Source organism: Scyliorhinus torazame, chromosome 2, assembly GCF_047496885.1.
Source record: "Scyliorhinus torazame isolate Kashiwa2021f chromosome 2, sScyTor2.1, whole genome shotgun sequence".
NCBI lineage: Eukaryota > Metazoa > Chordata > Chondrichthyes > Carcharhiniformes > Scyliorhinidae > Scyliorhinus > Scyliorhinus torazame.
The window spans coordinates 232,121,483-232,138,907 of record NC_092708.1 but is presented as its reverse complement, the minus strand read 5'-3'; the positions used below and the strand labels follow the sequence as shown (position 1 = coordinate 232,138,907).

Here is a 17,425-nt window from a genome sequence, read left to right as displayed (position 1 = left end):
AAGATATGCATGAGAGGCCTGTAGGTGTGTTTCAGAATACAGCATCTTGAGCTTCAGCCTGCTGCTCAAGAAGACCTGAAGGCATTGAGTGCTCAGTAGATGGTAATAATTTACTTATCCTGTCCAACTTGCTATCTTGCTTATTTGGACCAGCCCATGACTCTCAAGAGTCCCTCTAATCTACAGAGATTCTCGAGGCCCGTCTTTTGAGGCACAACTTCTAGCTGCCCTTGACGAATGTGATATAAAATAGTTACTTTAGAGATACTAATTAATGTAATGTAGAAATAAGCCACTTTGATTCTGGCAGTTAGGGACAAAGGGGTTTGATACCGCATGGAAAAAGCAGGAAGAGGTGTGTCTATGAGAGTGATGCTGCATTGATAGGGGCCAGAGAAAGGGATTGGAAGTGAGCCAATCAGAATAGATCGAACAGGTCAGGAGGGACATAGGCTGACCTATGTCCGTCGAGTATGTGAAACTTGATACCATTTGAATTGATTTGCAGAGATCCCTTTGTTTCTTTGTTCATTCGCTTTCTGGGATATAGGAAACTGGATGTCTCTTATATTTCTATGAAATGAATCAAGCTTGCAAGCTAAATAAATAACTTCTTTTTACGTGCGAATCCATCTCAACTTTTATTGAGGCCAGACTGACAGAGAAAGAAATTTGGGGATCAACACCCTGACATCCTGGAATTCTCTCGCCACAGTGCTCGTCCCATGCTTTGCATATGCAATGTGGTAGGAACGAGACAGTTGGATAGGGACCATGTCAAACAGCAGGCCCCCCCCCCCCGTTTCCTCTTCAGTTGAGCATTTCCCAGGTGCAACAGTGATAAAAATCTATCCTTGTGACTGAACAGTTCAAATGCAACTTGCCGTTTAAACGGGTGTCCAGGTAATATTTTCAATTTATACAAAAACACAAATCTAAGGTACTGCCAACACGTCTCAGTTTTTCTTTAATTAACAAGATGAATACCTCCCAATTTAGAGAACAATGGGGGAAGAACTGGTCTGGTTCCTATACCAGAACACATTCATAAGTTCGTAAGTTCATAAGATATAGGAGCAGAATTAGGCCATTCGGCCCATCGAGTCTGCTCTGCCATTCTATCATGGCTGATACGTTCGTCACCTGTTGCCTACAATGTTACAGGCCAAGGGGTGGATTGCGAAATCAGCCAGAACATCTCCTCCGTAGAACACATGACCTAGGAGCAGGAGCAGGCAATTTAGCCTCCCGAGCCTAACGTCCTCAATGTGATCATGGCTGATCTCATCCTGGCCTCAACTCCACCGCTCTGCCCATTCTCGATAACCCTTCAACCCATTACCAATTAAAAATCTGTCTAACTCCTCCTTAAATTTACTCACTGTCCCTGCAGCCACCGCACTCTGGGGTAGGGAATTCCACAGATTCACAGCCCTTTGGGAGAAGTAGTTTTTCCTCAAATCTGTTTTAAATTTGCTACCTCTTATTCTAAGATTATGACCTCTCATTTTAGAATGTCCCAAAAGAGGAAGCATCAGCTCCACATCTACTTTATCCATACCTTTTAGCATCTTGTTTACCTCAATTATATCTTCCCTCATTCTTCTAAACTCTAGAGAGTATGGGCCTAAATTGTTCAATCTCTCCTCATACGACAAACCCTTCATCTCTGGAATCAATCTAGTGAACCTCCTCTGAAATGCCTTCGATGCCACTCCATCTTTCCTCAAATAAGGGGACCAAAACTGTGCACAATACTCCAGGTGCGGTCTTACCAATGCCTTGTATAATTGCAACAACACTACTTTACCTTTATATTCAATTCCTTTTGCTATAAATGCCAACATTCCATTTGCTTTCCTTATTATCAGCCGCACCTGCATGTTAGTTTTCTGTGACTCATGCACGAGGACACCCATATCCCTCTGCATTGGAGCACCCTGAAGTCTCTCCCCATTTAGATGAGAAGTTGCCTTTCTATTTTTTCAACCAAAATGCATAACCTCACACTTATCCACGTTAAACTCCATCTGCCACATTTTGGCCCACACTCCTAACCTATCTATATCCATTTGTAAGGTTCTTATTTCCTCATTGTAACTTACATTCTTTGTGTCATCTGCAAATTTGGCTATAGATCCTTTCAAAGAATCCCCACAATGCAGAAGGTGACCATTCTGCCAATCGTGTCCGAACCAACCCACTGAAAGAGCACCCTCCTAGGGTCAGCCCCCCCCCCCCCCCCCCCGCAAAACCCTTTGGACACTAACGGGCAATTTAGCATGACCAATCCACCTAACCTGTACTTCTTTGGACTGTGGGAGGAAGCCGGAGCACCTGGAGGAAATCCACGCAGATTCAGGGAGAAAGTGCAAACGCCACACAGAGGCTGGAATTGAACCTGGGTCCTTGGCGCTGTGCAACTGTGTGTCCCAATCTACTTCATGGCACTTGGTCTTCAAGTCACATAGGGAATAGATATTGTCAATATGGCTGACATGTTATACCCGCTCTCTCCTCAGGAGAAAGCTCAATGGTGGGTGGGGTGGTGCGGCTGGGGCTGGGTTCATGAAATCAAGTGAGATGATGGGGTATCCATTGCCTTCTCACTTCCACTGGAATTTTATTAGCAGTAGGAAGATGGTAGATGGCCCCAGCTGCCCTTGGACCAATTGCAGCCCTTAAGTGACCAATGAAGGACTTGTCCTCGTAGCTTATATTGGCAGTTGGGAACCCAGTAAAACTTGGTGGCCTTCCTGTGGGATTGGGGGTCTCCAATGATCAGACGTCTTTTGGTCCATGGCAGCACCCGCCCCCCCTCCCAAAGCAGCAAGGTTACCCCCATTGGGAGACTCCCCCGCCCTCATGTTTGACACCGCCCTTCCTTTCTGGGGCCTCTGTGATTGGTCCCAGTGATTCCAACGAGCTATTGTAGTCACACAGCTGTATGTGGGAATAAATTGGGAGCTATGCATGATGCAGACATAGGAAGTGCTATTACAGGCTCAATCCACTAAAGTTAGCACATGTACAAATGGAGATAGCTCTTTTACGTGCATGCCAGACAAACCTCCTGGACAGAGTTAATGAAGAGCTGAAGGCTAGGGAGAAGCTGGCATTGGAGCCTCATCAAGCAGAAGGTATCAGTGATGGTTGCGCAGAAGAGAAAGCTAGCTTGAAAGGCATATTCAGGATTGAGATCCAGCATAAAATTGCAAAGGAACTCCAGCATACCTGGAGTTGGCCACAAACAGGTCTCTGAACAGTCGGGTGAATGGCTCCCAGGTTTAGTGAAAACCCTCTTCCGACCCACAGATTGTGAATTTAATTTTCTCCATTTGGAGAAATTCTGATAGGTCGGCTAGCCAGTCGGCAGTTTTAGGTGGTGCTGCTGATCGCCAACCAAGCAGGATTCTACGGCGGGCGATCTGCATGAACTACAAAACGAGCAACAACAGCTTCAACAAGAGAGGGAATTAATCCAAGAGAACAGGTTGCAATGGAAGAAAATGCAGGAACTCTGGAGCTCCCAAGAACAGTCCAATTCCCATCATGGTAGTGACACAGGAGGTGATGATTCTCGGATCTGGTCAGGAGAGACAAATGAAGGTCTAGAACTGTCTCACTGTTTCACAGAAAGCATCTTCAATGGTGGAATACTGAATCCGGCGGCTGAAGAGCTGGTACAAATGTAGCCAGAATATTCAACAAATATACTGAATCCGGAGGCTGAAGAGTTGGTACAAATGTTTCAACAAACTTTCAGCATACAATGAAAGACTAAAGGACACCATCGAGGGCTGAAGGGCCTGTTCTGTGCTGTACTGTTCTATAACTCATCTTCACTCTGGTCCTTCTCGATGACTGCTGCTCCCCAGTCTGCTGCAGTCCCAGCAATGGCCACCACTCTTGGTGATGCTATTGGGGCAGAAGTGCAGCCAGCCATCTGACTGGCTCCTGGAGATGGGGCATCCTCGCTCAGATGGGGCAGAAGCCATGACTGCTGGCAATTAATTATCTGCTCAAGTAAAATAGGATGGTGGCTTCCAGTGCCGGTGGAGACGGAGATGTCCCTGGCCTTCTGGCTGGTGGGCGTGTTCACTGAAACCCTATAAAATCCCAGCATTTACTGGCTTTATGCCATACAGCAATTATTTACTTAAAACCATTTTGTCAGAAAATGGGTACATGATCTATTAAAATAGGAATGAACTCTGTGCTCTCTAACAGGTTTGTCTTTCACCCCCTGCCCCCCAGCACGGCAAGGGTATTAGATACACTCTCCTGATGCTGGTTATCCTGCCAGGCCTCCATGGTGGAGATTTCTGTCAGATGACTAGTCCACATAGTGGAATTGCTTTGCAGTTGATTTTACCCATATTTGTATTTTCAAAATCCAAACATTCCACACACTGACATGACAGTAAAGGTAAACTCACTTGGCACCTGCAGAGAAACTGACCACAGGGAAAAACAGCCCATCAGTGTTGAAGCTCTCAAACATCCCTTGCACTGGTTGTCCATTAATGCGGAAGGATATACTTGGAACACCCAAATCCAGACAACAGCTAACTACATCGTCGGAGTTCAGTACGTGCTGATTAGCTGATGTCACAGCTCTGGCCACTCGACCTGTTGTGGAGGAAAATGAACAAAGCATTGATTGTGGAACACTAGCACCATCATCACCAACATTTGTTTGTCCATTAGGGTCATTCTACTTCTACAGAAGATGCAAGGAAAGGAGTTCTCAATGTTCTGCAGCGATAGGTGTGCCAAAACTGCAATGTTGAAAAAAGTATTGATTGGTCTCCAAAGGATGAATCTTTGTTTTCGGCAAGTGATAAAAACTGATGGATTTGGATTGACTATCCATTATATATCGGTATATTTCCACCGTTACGTGGATTGGCCATGCTCATTGTTCCTTAGTGTCCAAAGACGTGCAGGTTGGGAGGGGATCTGGGCAGGGGTTTGGGCCTAGGTAGCATGCTCTTTCACAGGGTTGGTGCGGACTCGGTGAGCCGAATGACCTCCTTCTGCAGTGTAGGGTTTCTATGGAAATATCTTACTGAAACTTCTTTTCCATTAAGGCCCTTTGTTGAATATTTTGTATTCATTCAACATTGATCCCGTTGTGCCAGGTTCTAGCTAGCACTGAGGGCAAAACTACAACTTGCGTTCTGACACAAACAGAGGCTCTAAAATTCCTGGGCTCCCGTAGCACAAGTGTGGCAGAACAAAAACCCAACCTGCTCGTCTCTAAGCTGGAGGTCCATATTCTAGGAATGAGGCTATTTGCATGGCCCAGCAGGATGCAAGACCCTGGGAATGATACCTCAGCGGTGAATGCCCCAAACTGCCAGCCTGGGGCTGGTTTAGCACAGTGGGCTAAACAGCTGGCTTGTAATGCAGAACAAGGCCAGCGGCGCAGGCTCAATTCCCGTACTGGCCTCCTCAAACAGGCGCCGGAGTGTGGCGACTAGGGGCTTTTCACAGTAACTTCATTGAAGCCTACTTGTGACAATAAGCGATTCTTATTATATTAGAATTATTATTATTATTATTAGGATGTCAGAGCAGTGCCTTGTGCCTCTGATGTTGGTGAGGCCCAGTGGGAACTCTTCTAATCTTATACTTCCAAAAAATATGCCAGTTTCTTGGAGAAGCTAATAAGTGCCATTTAGAAATGCTTACCTTCCCCTAACAAAGGTATAGAGACATTTTACAGCCATGAATGGGGCCCATACTACATCTTAGCTGATATGAGATCCACTGAGTCCAAAGGAGAGTGGGCAAGGTCAGAAGAAGCCCACCCCAAACATGACCGTTTGATATTGGGGAGGTGGGTGGTAATCAGAATGCCTTATTAGAATTTAAGGAGCCAATCTAGAGGGGGTGGAATTCCAAAATATCAGTGTTCTACCCCCAGATTCCAAACCAATCCTGGACAGAATGAGGGGCAGGATTCTCTCATCCTGGGGCCGGGCAGGAGAATCTCTGCGACCGGCGCGAATCGCGCCACGCCGCCCCTACGCGATTCTCCGCAGAGTGGGGAATTGGTGCCATTGGCGCCGGTGTGATGGGCACGGTGTCAGTCGAGGGCTGCTCTGTGGGGCCCCGCCCGCCGATTCTCCAGATGAGCCGGGCGATCGTCATAAAAAACCCGAGTCCCGCTGGCGGCATTCACACCTGCTCTCAGCCGGCAGTACCTTGACGTTGAAGGGTCCGGGGGGCGGCCTATGGGGGGGGGACCCACCGATCGGCGGGCTGGGGGGGGGGATGACCCACCGATCAGCGAGCTGGCCTATGGCTGGGGACCTCCTTTCTTCCGCGCCGGCCCCTGTAGCCCTGCGCTATGTTGCGTTGGGGCTGGCGCATTGAAGGGAGCCACTGCGCATTCGTGTGTTGGCGCCAGTGCCACTGCGCATGCGCGGGTCCCGCGGCATGAACCGCTCCAGTGCCGTGCTGGTCCCCTGTAGGCCAGAATTGCTGATCCTGAGGCCATGTTGACAACGCCGAGAAACGCAACGGCGTTTCCGACGGCGTCAACACTTAGCCTCAGGATCACAAAATCCCGCCCGAGGTTTTCTGCCCATTCTAAGCCTGAGAATTTGGGAGCCAATAATTTTTATTATGTAGCCCCCAGACTATGTTTCTTTAAACTATCTTTACAAGCATGGAACTTGATAATTATCAAAAATCTTTCAGCTTCCTAAAGAAAACCCGTTTTGAGTGATAATGTTCAATCAATTAACAATCATTCTTCATACCAAGACACTGAGCAGAATTATATATTTCATATAAATGATATTAACATTTGCTTTAAACATAGCCACAGTATTTTGATGCGATTACAAACCTGACCACAAGTGAAGTCCATCAAATCCATAGGAATACAGGTCATCTCCCACTCCATTACCTCCCCAGCCTTCCCCACCTCCGGGATAGGGGGCATATCCCTTCATCGATGCCCAGCCAACGCGCAAGTGAATAGGATCTGTAGTCAAAAAGTGATTGACCTGATCAACGACCAGCTCATAATACCATTTCTTGTACTGGGCTGACCCATCACTGGTTCCCAAGAAAATGTTCGGCCTTAAGCTGTAAGAAATAAAAGTAATTAGTATAGAATTATTATCAATCTTATATCTGTTTAAAGATCTTTATGAATTGATAGATAAGATGCAAAGTTAAATTATAAACTTTGAAAGATGTATTTAATTGGTCATCATACATCAGCTCATACATTTGTGGAGTATCATATGGCTGATTTTAACTAGCCTGTCCAACAATATGGCATCACGATGGCACAGGGGTTAGCATTGCTGCCTCACAGTGCCAGGGACCTGGGCTTGATTCCGGCCTTAGGCGACTATCTGTGAGGAGTTTGCACGTTCTCCCCTTGTCTGCGTGGGTTTCTTCCGAGTGCTCCGGTTTCCTCCCACATTCCAAAGATGTGCAGGTTTAGAAGAATTAGTGGGGAGTTAAAAATATTTCTTCCAAGCAGAGGGTGTGTGTGTGTATGTGGGCGGTGGGGGGGGAGGGGTTGTTGTCTGAAAAGGTGGGAGGCAGAGTGTCTTAACTGCATTTTGGAAATACACTTGAGTAGATACTCGAACTGCTGTAGTGAACAGAGACCGCAGACCATGAGCTGGGACATGGAATGAGGCTGGATAGCACTCTTCTGCACAGAATGCAGTGGGCCAAACAGCCTCCTTCTGCACCTTGAATTTCTATGGTTGTATGACTATATGTTTTTCGGTTAAAGATAAACTAATTTAAATTACCTTGTTACATTGTTAACTAATCGAGTTTGCAGAAGTAAATCACGACGAGGTAGTAGATTATCACAGATCAGGTTTTGATTAACTCGTATGGCAACACCATTGCACACACAAAGGGAAGACAGCAGGTCCAGCACCTAAATATAGTCATACACATGTCATGATCTAAACAAAATGAGATAATAATGTTGAATAATGCATATATTTATCACAGAACTATTATAGGAAAGAAATGACAGGGATATGGTATGGTGTCGGTTGTGGTGCACTAAACATTATGAATGGTTCACTCAACAACCAAATCCCAAATGGGTGTGAATTATAGTTAAATTGCTTTGACAATTTGCCAGTTTTCTGAATCAGAATGCTCCACAGAAAAGAAACATCATGGGGTCGAGTGTAATCTACTTTGTGTGGGGGGAATGGGAGGGAGGGGAACTTTAAAATGGAGTGCACTGCCCTGTTCCCATTGGAATCTCATTCACCACCTTCCCATATTTAGGTGGTTGAAGTGCTGCTGGTCAGGAGTTAGAGCAAATCAAGGGTCCAATTATCCCAATGGGACCCTGATTTACATTTTAGCCCAGGTTTGAGCAGAGAGGTTGCTACAGCTTTACCAGCAGGTGAGGATGGGTCGGAAGATGTTGAGAAGGGTGAAGAGGCACTCCAAGGTAAGATTTTCCTCCAAGATTCAAAAATGTGGCAGGAAGTAAGCTAACTGTTGTTTTCCCACATGTTTTGGATAGACAGCTGACAAGCTGCATGTGAGACCCTGGACTTAGAATAAGATGAGCCTCAAATTTAGGCCTGAAAGTAGGTTTTGCACTTGTCCTGCCCGACATAAACCCACTGAGGATTAAAATTGAACCACCCGCCACCACTACTTAGTAGATAAACATCAAAGCACCAAGCACACATAAGGGATTAGTTAATGTAAAAATACATGGGTCTCTTTATTGAGGATTTGAGAAGTTGGTAGCAGTATCACATAGTTTGAAAGCTTCTACAAGTCAGAGTTGGCAGATTCCTCAGAATACACTGAGACTAAGGGCAGGAATTTCCGGCTCCTCCGCTGGTGGGATCTTCCAGGTCCACCACAGTCGACCCTCGTGGCAGGTTCCCTGGTGGCAGGGCAAGTGAGCAGGACCAGAAGATCCCACTGGCTGTAAATGGCTCACCGCATCCGTCACAGGATAATCCGCTGCCCGGCGGCCGGAAAACCTTTGCCTAAGTCTAGATCACATGATGCATTATAGAATTTCTCCTCCAGTAATAGGTACAGAAAACATAACCACATCCACCTAAAGGTGGTCATTCATTTCAAGGGCAATTAGGGAAGGGCAATAAATGCTGGCTCAGCCAGGAACGTCCGCATCCCATAATTCATATTAACATTTTATAAATTTACTTGGGGCACAAAAATACATAGGTTTTCTCTTCTGGTATGAGTGTTGCAATGTGTCCACTGCCATCCTCCACACCTGACTCCTCAAAATATTCAGAACCTGATTTGGATTTAAATAGAAAATAACCATGAAATGTGGGTATTTGCACAAATAAAGGAGAAGCAGACTTTATTGCGATAACCAATTTTCCTAAGTTGGAGGCCCTGGCAGGCAGAATTGTTTCCAAGGTCAATTGTCTCCCTTTACAATGGGGCTGATCCTCCCCTAGTACCAGTTTCTTCAGTAGTCTCGGCCTGGATGCAAGTCTGGACTCAGGGGATGTTCCCACATCTCCCATGCCAAACGCCTTTACACCTCACTGAGTTTAGCAGACCGACTTTTCCATGAAGCCCAGGTTGATGTCAAGGAAATGGAAATTTCATTCCAGCACCAGGGGTCAGGTTTGTGACAGAGGGAAGACGTTAAATGTTAACTCAAGTCAGGAGCCAACCTATTTGAAAGTGAAGCGTTGGTGGCCCTCATGTTTAAAGACATTTCAAATTTTAATTTTGTACATGATAACCTGGAAACTAATTTAAATTCTGCCACTGAGTGGGTTCTTTTAAAGTGTACTGAGACCCCTGGTGAAATTTTCAGCATCTTATTTAGAAACAAACTTATTTCAAAACGATATTGGTGACACTCAATTCTATGCAAAACATCAATACCACAGGTGACAGTGGGATTCTCTACTACCGCCGCTTGTCAATGGAATTTCCCATTGAAGTCACCCCATGCCGCTGGGAAACCCACGGGCAAGGGAGCGCTGCCAGCGGGAAAAGAGAATCCCAACGGTTGGAAAATTCAGCCTCTTTCAAAGAAGATTTAGAAATATTTAGCAAACATTAGATCCAAAATTACTGTGAGCTAGAAAATGTTCTGTTTTGGCCGATTTAAATTCAGCATATTCTGAAAACATTGAACATGAATATCTTTTTTCATGAGTTACATATTTCATTGACGGCCATCACGGCTTCAAAATCCAAGCTCATCCTGGCGCAACCCCGACTGCGTCTTCAGCATGTACATTCGACCTGCCAGAACCTAGGGGTGGAATTTTCCATAAATTCGGCAGAGCCCGATAGCAGGTAAGAAAAGCATGTTGAAGCTGCCAACAGCGACGCTGGCTTTCTCCGGTCTATCGTTCGGGAGCTAGGCTCAGAAACATCAAGACGTGGCTCCCACGACATCATGCTTGAGCCCGCCCCGTCAACAACTTCGTTTTTGGAAGATCGGGGCGGCCTTTTTAAAGGCTGGCCCAATGCACAATAGTTCATCAGGAACTCCCTCCCCATGCACCCCACCCCCCCACGCAAACCCCCCCCCCCCGCACCCAGCACTGTCCCTGGTGCTATCCCCATGGCACTACCTTGGCACTGCTTCCTGGCACTGAGTGGGCAGTAGCATTAACATGGGAGAGCCATGATGTGGAGAGAGGACTTTAAATGTCCAAGATCATAGAATTTACAGTGCAGAAGGAGGTCATTCGGCCCATTGAGTCTGCACCGGCTCTTACAAAGAGCACCCTACTCAAGCCCATGTCTCTACCCTATCCCGTAACCCCCACTTAACCTTTTTGGACACTAAGGGCAATTTAACATGGCCAATCCACCTAACCCGCACATATTTGGACTGTGGGAGGAAACTGGAACACCCGGAGGAAACCCACACAGACACGGGGAGAACGTGCAGACTCCGCACAGACAATGACCCAAGCCGGGAATCGAACCAGGGTCCCTGGAGCTGTGAGGCAACTGTGCTAACCACTATGCTACCGTGCTGCCCGTCACGGTATCTCACGGTACTTCATTGGGATCTCATATTTGTTGGATGAGAAATTTCTGATCAATATGGATGGGAATAGGGCAAAGCTGGAGGTTCAAGATAGGACATCACCTTTACCTCCCAAAGAGGAAGTTACATTTTTATTACATTACTTTTCAATGGAAGAAAATGTTGCTTCCTGGAACCTCAATGTTATTCTCTTAGCCCTACAGAATTGCCATATTTTCCAAATTGATTTATATGTCAGGCACCTAATGTGCTTATTGGCACACGTACCTATGCATATTAAGCTAATTAAGAAATCTCGCTTGCTTCCCCCACCTCCCCCCAGACCACCAAATCTTGGAATGTTTGTCAGAGTCAGTGCTGGTGTTCCATAGTCCACGGACCCAACATAGTACTAGGATCACTGTCCCTCCGATTTTTAGGCTTGTATTCTCAAATAAAATGTGTACGGTTTTATTTGTTATTTCCATTATAATTTAAATAAACACCAATGTTAACAGTCTGCAGGGGAAAACAAACATCCATTTATAGCTTGTGCTTAAATGCAGGTTGATTAATCTTTCACAAAAATCATAGTTAATTAGTCGCTTGGCAGTACAGAACAGGAGTGTGGCTGTAAGAAAAGAGGCATGCTGTGAAAGCTTTCATCTTACACTCATCAGGTCAAACTTTGGCAACACCTCAGGACTGACTTGCCAACCAATGAGCACCCTTTTCTTTTGTAGCATAGATTGTTGCCCCCTTTGAAATTTGGCATTGTTGTCTCTGTCCTAATGAGTACAAGATGGAAAGCTCCAACAGCATGTCTCTTTTTTCCTAAGGTATTGTTCATTAAGTCATTTGAAGTTCCTAACCTCTTTTTTTATCTTTAGAGGAAATTTATGAGAATTAGCAGTGGCAAATCATTCATTATACATTCTTACATTCAGCCTGAATTTTCAACATGAATGTTTTACTATCTAGTACACACCTTGTGGTTGCGTCCATGCTTATCCAGTAATGAAATAATAGATTTGATATGCCCTTCTTTGATCACATTGAGAGCCTCAGGACTCTCAATCAAGATGCAATGTAATACTTCGAGGATGCCTGTGTCAAAATATACACATCAAAACTGTGTGAGAATATCAGAGATTCTGCAGTGACAGTGCATACCTCGATGTGCACTGAACATAAATATCAATTCTGAAACATAGATGTAAGCCTTTTGCAAAATTATCATCAACCATTTCCTTTACTCCAGTTTTTATTGACAGGGAGGGGGAAAGAGCAAAGCTTTAATGCTTTTTCATTTATTTACAAAATTAATTTTTTGTACAGATGAGCAATTTGCAATTTTTGTCGAAATTATTTTTTGATTGTTAACTACGTAACCGTCTCATTAATGTTTGGTGATTTTGTGACACCTCTCTACCCTCCTCAATATCATGGGGCCCTTAATATCCACCTGAGCCACCAGTAGTGGCAGATAGTCAGTCCCCAAGTTCAACACCTCCAACAGTGCAACATTCCCTCCGGTTCTTTCTTTTAGTCAGCCGAGTGTCTGGATAAATGCACGTTTATACTTACAGGAAATGCTTGCTATTTGCAAGCCTCTACATATTATACAGATGATAGCAAAAATTGATTACAATGTCTCTAACATACAAAGCTTGTGAACTGGTCACTCTTTTTCAATATTTCTGTCATTTACCTTAAGCTTTGCATTGCATAACCTCCATTCGCACATGCATCTTAGGTACAAAAGAAAACCCTGGGTGCGATTCTCTGTCCAGCAATGCTGGAATTGCAAAACGTGATTGTGTGCAGGATCGCGCGTGAACCACAAATTGTGGACGGTGCCAGTTGCCTGACAGAATTCCATGCTCCGGTGCCTCGACAACGGGGTCAATGCATTCTATTCCGAACGTACAACAAACGCCATTGGCATATCATTAATGTGCTAATATGGGGCTGCAGTTAGTCAGCCTCTCGAGTAATAATCCCATCGAATTGGACATCGTTTTTCATTGGAATCGATCGAGCTCCACATGGTGCTGGTGCTAGCCCATTAATGGATCGTGAATTGCTCCAGGACCAGCGCCAATTTAGTTGTTATAGAAGTCCACCGATTCAGTCCCACTGTCAAAACTTAGTATGAAATGAAGAATCCCACCCCTTGTGTATACATCTTCGCCTGGTACCATTGTGTAAAGTCTCAGGCAAACGACCACTCGGAAGCTACGTCTGAAGCAAAAATTTGATTTTATTCAGGTTACTATACACCCCTCCTCCTCGGAGGGTCACCACACCCAGCCCTCACCCGGGCCGGGGTGTTTATATCCCACCAGTCCTTTGAACAGAGGGGTTAGTCTTGCCCCCTCATCTGGGTCGATCATATTCAGGTGAGGCTGCCGGGACTCTGATGTTGCAGATCCCTCGACCTCCTGTAGGGTTATAACACACTTATTCAATTATTGGCACATTAGCCCTTATGCCTCAAGTGACTCATTTTAGATACATCTCTGGGACTTTTTCTGGTGTCAGAGGCATTCAAGCTCTTTAATTAAATGCAGACATGAGGAAAGGCTACATCTCAGATGCGAGGAAAACATGCAGGAAGATTAAAACCTAACTCTGGTCAGATTAGCAGTTTATTTGTCTTGGTCCAGCAACAGCCTCTTACAGACACGAATGTCAAGGCAAACAGAGTTTTCTCAAAATTAGGATAGCATTAGGGAGACAATGAAGGGTGAAATGTATAGAAACGTTTGCACCAGAACGCAATGCATACCAGATTTGTCCTAGGACAAATGGCACAATATAATCACTGTATATAAATAAGGTTATGTAAGATTGAGATGGCACTGTTTGTCAACGAGTTGTAATATATTAACCCACGTATTTGAATTGCTCTACAATACAATGGTATACCAATAAACATTTTTATTCATCCATGTGAAAAAAGCATTAATACTTTGTTATGTTTTAAGGGGTTTTGCTTTTACTTCTCAATAGAGACAGGATAACCAGGTTGCCACACTAGGCTTCTTAACCAGTTGTAAAGCTTTATTTACAGAGGTGGTTCTTGCTCACATTCTAACATGGAAGAGAGGGAAAATCTCCCAAGTGCCTCTGATGCTGTCACCATGTAATCATGTGACACGATATGCCGTGGGATTGGTTATGATACATTTTTTTTTAATGTATTTTATTACAAACATGTATCAAAACAGGTTACAGTGAATAAACACCCCGGGAAATATACTTCCCAACAATCAACTGTACAGTCTGTACAGATTTTTCCCCTTTTTCACCCCCCCGTCCCCCGCAACGAACGGCCCCTCAAACACGGTCACAGACATCCCCCACCTTTACTCAAACCCCTCTGAACAGCCCTTTAACGCATACTTTATCTTCTCTAATCGCAGGAAGTCGTACAGGTCACCCAACCAAGCCGCTGCCGCCTGTGGCGATGTCGACCGCCACTCCAGCAAAATCTGCCTTCCTCCTCTCAATGAGCTGCAGCTTCTCTTAAACCCCAAATATCGCCACAAAAGGGTCTGGGTCCGTCTCCTCCTCCATTATCCAGGCTAAGACCGCAAACACTCCCGCCCAGAAATTGGTTACAATACATAACGGCCTTGCGATTCACATTTCCGCCGGCAGTGCACCCACGCCCGCGGGTTTCCCGCACTTCAATGGGAAATACCATTGAAAGCAGCGGGAGTATAGAATCCCACCAGCAGTGAACGGCATGCTGCCGAGAAACATTCAGCTGCAGAACCGGAGAATCCAGCCCAACGTAGTAATCCAGGAGACATGAAGATAAAGGGTCAGCCAAATTTATTTTAATTCAGAAGTAAAGCCACACCTGTGGCAGACAACACTCTTGTCCCAGCCCGGGACTAACAGGAACTCCCACTCTGGATCTGGGACGGTATTTAAAAGGCTCGATAACAAGTCCCAACTGGACTGGCCTCCACCTGTTACTATGGGAACTAATATTCAACGCGCCCCACAGGGAGATCAAGAGTGATCACTCATGATCCTCGTTAGGGTTATCACACATAACATACTTCAAGATATTCCATGGGTCCAAATTACACAGGACCCCTACAGTAGAAGAGTGGGGCAATAGAACCCAAGTCATCGTTACAATAAACTCCATTGAAAATTGCAGTTAGAGGGTTACCTGCATAGTTGAACTGGGCTGCTGGCAACTGCAAGGTTGCTGGGAGTAATGCAAGTGAAGCATAGCAGCCCATCACTGCTCCACCTTTGGTGCCTTTCCAGATTAAAGGTAAAGAATCTTCAGGTCCCTTATGCCTCTTGGCAGTAAACAATCCATAAATCAATCGGGTAATGTTTGGGGCCTTTTAAAAGGCCTCAGAAGAATTCACACCAACTCTCATTCTAAGATCCCCAAGCCTCGTGGTTTTGGCTGGGGTTTCCCGAAACTGGACATTCCTTTCCTGAGTATTGCTGCTAGAAGCCCAGGAGAGGAGGTTACTGGATTGAAAGTTGCACATGAGTGTTGGGACTGCGGTGTGTCAGCGTAGATGAAAATATGGATAGTGCTCAACATTCTCTGCAATGTCAATTCAGGTCCCACTTATGTGAGGCTCTCCACTCCTGGCCAACGCCCCCCCCCCCCCCCCCCCCCCCCCCCACACACACACACAGCCCTCCCAAACAACTGGGAGTTGGAGTCTCAGGAAGAGAGACAGAGATTGGGCAATGGGGGTTCAGAAAGATGGAGGTTGGGGAGTGGGATCTTGGAGAGAGAAATGGAGATTGGGGAATGCGGGTTCAGAGAGATGGAGAATGGGATCTTGGGGAGAGATGGAGATTGCGGAACGGGATCTCAGGGAGCAAGATGGAGAGTGAGGAACAAGGGCCGGGATTCTCCCCTACCCGGCAGGGCGGGGGAATCCGGCGTAATAGAGTGGCGGGAACCACTCCGGCGTCGGGCCGCCCCGAAGGTGCGGAATTCTCCGCACCTTTAGGGACCAAGCCCTCACCTTGAGGGGCTAGGCCTGCGCCGGAGTGATTTCCGCCCCGCCGGCTGGCAGGAAAGGCCTTTGGCACCACGTTAGCTGGCGCCGAAAGGATTTTGCCGGGCGACGCATGCGCGGGAGCGTCAGCGGCCGCTCATGGCATCCCCGCGCATGCGCAGTGGAGGGGGTCTCTTCTGCCTCCGCCATAGTGAAGACCATGGTGAAGGCGGAAGAAAAAGAGTGCCCACACGGCACTGGCCCGCCCGCCAATCGGTGGGCCCCGATCGCGGGTCAGGCAACCGTGGGAGCACCCCTCGGGGCCAGATCGCCCCGCTACCCACCCCCCCCCCCCCCCGGACGTCGCCGTCTGCTCCCTCCGGTAAGGTGGGTGGTTCAATCCACGCCGGCTGGCGAGGGTTGACAGCGGCGGGACTTCGGCCCATCGCGGGCCGGAGAATCGTCGGGGGGAGCCCGCCGACCGGCACGGCGCGATTCCCGCCCCCGCCGATTCTCTGGTGGCGGAGAATTCGGGACACAGCGGGGGCGAGATTCACACCAGTCCCCGGCGATTCTCCGACCCAGCGGGGGGTCGGAGAATCGTGCCCAGGGTCTCAGAGAGAGATGGAGATTGGTCAGAACGCCACACCATCAAACCTGCAGAAATGTGTCTAACCATATAAGCTAATCTGAGCTCAACTGAGGCCTTGGAAGAGTGCAAAGTGTGAAATTGCTAGTGTTGTCTGGTAACTCTATGACACTCCCTGTTGTCAATAGGTGGATGTGGGGGGTAGTTCTGCCTGTGTTCCTCCTTCTCCACCCTACTAAAGAATAGCTGGAGGGGAATAAAATCGGGCAGAATCCCAGTTGAACACAGTTCTGTCCATTCTCCACCCTGGATCCGGATTGGCATTTCGGCACGAATATTATTAAAATAAAGTGGAGTTACATTAATATTTTGTTATTGAATAATATTTTTTAAATTGCTATTAGAGTGCAATAGCATCTCTTTCATACCCAAATGTAAAACTTCATTACCTGATGAAGATTCCAGTCTGTCTAATTTACTGACCAACCAATCTAGGTTTTTCGAAAACTTGGCACAGTTGCTACGGTTACCCCGTATCAGTGCAGCTGGAGAGATAAAGCAGAATGTAACAGAACTGGACTCATGTGAAATCAAGTACCCTTCAAAAGCTCATAACACTGCAATACGTTATACTGAATGAAATAATGTGTAAAACACAGAAAATGCCATTTTCTCCAAATGGCCTTGGGGTTCATACTACATACATGCCTCTTCCCGCTCTACTGCAATTAATCCTATTAACATATCCGCAAATACCTTTCTCTCTCATTTCTTTATCTAGCATCCCCTTATATGAACCTCAGCTATTTGACTCAGCTACATCTTATGGTGCAAAAT

General features: G+C 46.2%; 1 protein-coding gene across 1 annotated transcript in view; it reads right to left on the bottom strand.

Moving 5' to 3' along the window:
• ryr3 (ryanodine receptor 3) overlaps window positions 1-17,425 on the bottom strand; it is a 593,334-nt gene that overhangs the window by 382,861 nt on the left and 193,048 nt on the right. The window contains 5 exon segments of the mRNA XM_072484927.1: window positions 4,440-4,632; window positions 6,863-7,104; window positions 7,791-7,924; window positions 11,994-12,112; window positions 17,038-17,133. Of these exon segments, the coding sequence (XP_072341028.1) occupies window positions 4,440-4,632; window positions 6,863-7,104; window positions 7,791-7,924; window positions 11,994-12,112; window positions 17,038-17,133 (784 nt within the window).